Raw genomic sequence first — 4839 nt, forward strand, 5'->3', positions numbered from 1 at the left:
ATAATAATTGCTTGATCGTCTTCAACACCATTGTATCTGTCATTGATGTGACATTATTAAACAAATTTAAGTTCTAATGTACCTCTAGAAAACCAATTTGCCGACTACAACAGCATCCGCTTTCTCCATAACGTATATTTTGTGAGACTGAATGCATATCAGATGACTTGGAACTGTCGACAGACTGGCACAAGAAGTATTAAGCAGGATAGAGTTTCAATTTGTATCATATCTACTTTTCTATTTCAAAGTGAAGTATAATAAGTAGATCATTAAGCGTACAAACTACCAGAGACGATGCTGTTGTATCTATGTTTAGCCTGGCATTACAAAACAAATGAAAGCTCTTATATATCTCCACAACATTGCCAACTGCAACAGCATCCACTTTCTCCATGACTAATATTCTGTGAGACTGAATGGACATCACATGACTGAGAACTGTCGAGAGACTGACACAGTACATTCCCGATATTCGATTGCTTTCCAAGCATACTTAACCTTTACGTCTTTGATCGTCTGGTGTCTGTTCCATGCCACTCATGTTGAGAGTTGGGTCTCAGAAATAACGTGGATGGAATATCACATTCCTCATTAGGAAATAGTGATTCTGAGAACAGAATTCAAACCTTCATTATTGTTAATGGCTTTTGTCGAAAGTACCCTTGTCAAGATATACTTGTCATTAAATACATCTACACAAAAAACAAACATTATATTATCATACTCTTGAATATGCATGAACTATTTCCAAGAATTTTCAGAACGGCAGATAGATAAATGAAATAATTAGAATCTACAGAGCGATTAACATTTTGATATCCTCAAATGTAGTTTGATGTGTATAGTTTTTTGCCTTCCACAAACATTAAGATCTGTATGTCTATAGAGCAGCCTACCCAAAGCAGCTCTATGGAGACTTTGCAAATGTGTAAGTACATATATCTTAACTTAACATAACTGTACCTAAGAATGCACAAGCATGGCTTGCTCTTTGGTTGACAATTCTTGGACACAGACTCTTATGTCTTATAGTGTGTATACCCATATAAACCATTGTTTCTTGAACAGTGAAAACTGTTCCGACACTGTAAGGGGCATTTGAAAAGTAGCTTTATGTCACATTAATTTATCATTAAGCACATATGGGTTGGGGGTGGCGAGTAGGCCTAATGGATGAAGCGTTTGCTCGACAAGCCAAACATTCGGTTTCAATTACAACAATCCTTTTCTTTTCTTATGTTTTTTTCTGTATCCTGTGATTGTGCTGGAATATTTAGGTTATGCCCGCATTCCACTAAGCGGTGCTCTGTGGTGCTCTTACAAAGTGCGATAGATCGCCATTTAGAGCGCTAAGATCTCCAAAATCGTTGAAGGATCGCTATCTGATCGTTAACTAATCTCTATGATCATCAAGGTCGCCGCCAGCTGGCGACTCCCCTGCACAAAGATCCGTGGCGCTCCGCCCAGAATGCCATTACGATCTCCAAGGTCGTAATCGTATCATCTTAGAGCGCCGCCGATAGCCACGAAACCTGGTCTTCTGATCAAACGTGCTCCTCGGTGCTCTGTGGCGATCTGATCGCGCTCGGATTGTGCTTCACAGATTTGTAAACAATTTAGGTTGCCACCCCGCGGGGCTCCGATGGAGCTCCAGGGAGATCCGTTCGCCACTTGTTTACGATCTGAAGATGCTCCGATTGCGCTCCTGGAGGCCTATAAAAAAGTGCCACTACCTTTGGCGATCATCATGTCGCTGTTGGAGACTGATGAGTGATTGTCATCCTCTGCATTTGAAGGTAGTATCTTGAATTGGTGTATCAAGCTTCATGATGCCACCCAAGAGCATTAATTAAAGAGGTGCCAAGGAGAAAACCACTAGATGTGGTGGCCGGATGACCGTAGCAGTGGCCAGAGAACCCAGACCCGGCAGTCAAGACGAGACATCCCAGCATGGCAAGAAGAGACAGCCCCGCTTGGTGCACAGGAAGAGTCTCATGATGAGGAGAGTCCACCCCCAGCCAACAAGAACGTGTCAGGGTCAACCTAACAGCAGGGCAGGAGCCGGAGCTGCCAGAATTTACTCAGGAAATCCCGGTGCTGTATGATAAGGACAAGGAAGGAAGGAAGGAAGGACACCGGAAGAAAGGATGTTATGTGGCGACAGCAAGCTGAGAAGATAGCGGTCCCCGTAGAAGCCATCAAGCGCAGGTACCATGACCTCAAGACCTACCTTAACCTTCTTCGCCAGGAGAAAAGTGGTCAAGCTGCCCAGGTCCCAGCACATAGTTCAGCAAGTCCAAACAAAGGCGGCCCCTTGTCGCCGTTCGAGACAGGACCAAGACCCAGCCTTCAGCCCCAATCCTTGAGGAGGCGGAAGGTGATGATAGTGGTGAAGAAGGTGCTTCAAGTTAGCCGTCCCAGTCCCAGGCTACCCCAACCCAGGACACGCTCCAAATACCAAGGAGTGGACCAAGGAGGACCCGTCCTGCAGACCCTAACCAGACCCTGGCGGCCTCGCTGCAGAGCCAGGAGCAGATCATGAGTATCTCCCAAAAGCTGCTTGAACAACTGGGTCCCCGCCAGAGGAACGTCGAGAGGAGCAGTTTTTGTGACTGGGTCAGTAGTGTCTTCCAAGAGATGGAGTCTGACAACTAGAGTGCAGCCCAGAGGGAGATAACCAGCGTGCTCTTCCGCTACATGGTCCCAGTTGCAGCTCCTAAAGTTCAGCAGCCACAGCAGGGACAGGCTGAAGCTAGCCAGAAGTCACAGACTGAGTGAAGATTACAGTGATCGATGCTTTGGAGTATTGTGTTCAAGTTGTGTGTACCCACTGATAGTTACATTTGGGAGTAGTCTAGTAGTGTCTACTTTGTATTTGAATATTTCTTTTAATAAATATAAAAACAATTTTTGTTCCTTTTAGTACTTAATAAATAGAACTGAAATGTACTGGTAGCCAAATAAAACTTTCTCAAATTGTAGTAGAACTTTCAAGAAGAATACTTTTGTCTGAAGTGTTTTTTTTGTTAAACTTCTAATACAATTTATTATTGTCTCTTAATGTTAGCAATGTATTAATGTCTCACATATTTCAAAGTCTCACTCTCGATATCACACAGTCAATTATTGTACTACTTTAAATGCTGCTCAGGTTCCACCAGCCTATCCTGCTATGGTACCGAGCCAGCTTCAATGTTGAAGTACAGTCTAAAGTTCTCTCGCATCTGTTTGGCCTCCATAGTGTCCCTGATGGGTCCCACTCTCTGGTACACCTCTTGCATGTTGGCTTGCTGCCTCAACTCACCAGGTATCAGGTTTTGCTGCACATCCTCTCTGCCCAGGTTTTGCAGGCAGATGCCAGCTTTGAGGATGTCTCGGACCAAATCAGGACCCTGCTGCATCGTGGTCAGTAAACACTGCCGTCCGCTGGCCAAGATGCCGAATGCGTTCTCAACCACCCGCCTGCCTCTGGAAATTCTGTAGTTGGCAATCTGCTTGGACCTCGTCATACCTATGTGGGAGGATGGCTTCATTAGGTACGTCCTGAGGGCGAAGGCGTCATCAGCAAGAATGAAATATGGGACCTCCACAGGCTCCACAGTCTGCCCACATGAATTTGTAATCGGCATCGACGACTGCCAAGAGAACGATGGAGAAGAACCCTTCCTGTACAGTGAACCGGAATTCGGCGGTTTCTCATGTCAATATACTTACCATCTATGGTACTGACAGCATGGGGTATGTTCCATCTAGTCTTGAAGAATCTGAAGTCGTACTGAAGGTTGGCATACTTGTCACAAGAAGCAAGGTATCTTAGGGTTACAGCAAGCTTCAGACCTATTTCCCGGGCCTTCCTCGTATTGATGTCATCATTATGATTTTGAGGGAGATTCTCTGCAACAGTTCATCAAACATGGTGGGCTCCATCTTCATGAAGTTGCAGGATGAACTGGTGTCCTCTGCACTAAGTTCCTCCATGAGTCTGTCTTAATGACCGTTTTGAAGCCTCTTGTCGGCAGCCAACCAGGGTCTACCCAAAAGGTCTTCCTTCTCCTCCTTCTTCTCTGAGGTTTTTGGGCCAGAATACCAAGCCGTTGGTTCACGATAGCATGGTTCATGAAATTAAAAAAGCGCTTGAAAAATGGCAGTGTCTCTGGGGCTCATGTCTAGGACCTAACCCTCTGCTACTAAGCGTAGAACTGATGTGCGCCTCAGAATGCTACAAGTTTAAGCACAAAGAGCTAGGTCACCTCTACGACCTGCACTTTGCTGAGTATGTTGTAACTTCAGTGAGCTGTAACATGATGTATAGAAAAGGGCTTACAAATCTTCTGCGACGAATTTTCGTGTGCCCGATGCAAACAGACACAAACCCAGTTCTAAAAGTAATACCACTATTTTCTATTATATTTCAAGTGATACTTATCTTAACGAGAGCCATGCGTAAAGAGTATTACTCAGCAACTTGTTCATGACACTGTTTACGCGCATAAGTACAATAAGCTTCAAGTCAGTTTGTGGAAACATTCCTTTATATTGAATTACTTCCTGCACCTACACACAACATCAGTAACTTTAAAGCTTACAACGCATAGGCAATCTTTCAGTAATACCGCCATGGGAATAAACAAATGATTAAATCATGCCAGCAATATATACCATCATATTGAAAATTATGAGGGCCACCTCGAGCAAGCCAAATCATTTCATTATTGAAGTAAATATATTAACATTACTGGGAACCCATGTGCTCATGTGTATGAATAGCACATAATTGCTCGTATACTGAATCGTATACAAATGTCACAACGTAATCACCAACTACAACTACTCTTG

The 4839-nt window shown here is 44.0% G+C and overlaps 1 protein-coding gene across 1 annotated transcript; it reads right to left on the reverse strand.

The window, feature by feature from the left end:
* Positions 1–3173: 3173 nt before the first annotated feature.
* LOC124142835 lies at positions 3174–3632 on the reverse strand. The gene has a single exon (XM_046511532.2). It carries the CDS (start codon positions 3630–3632, stop codon positions 3174–3176), a length of 459 nt encoding a protein of 152 aa, XP_046367488.2.
* Between the last annotated feature and the right edge of the window lie 1207 nt (positions 3633–4839).

This window comes from Haliotis rufescens, unplaced genomic scaffold, assembly GCF_023055435.1.
Source record: "Haliotis rufescens isolate VD_foot unplaced genomic scaffold, xgHalRufe1.0.p SCAF_59, whole genome shotgun sequence".
NCBI lineage: Eukaryota > Metazoa > Mollusca > Gastropoda > Lepetellida > Haliotidae > Haliotis > Haliotis rufescens.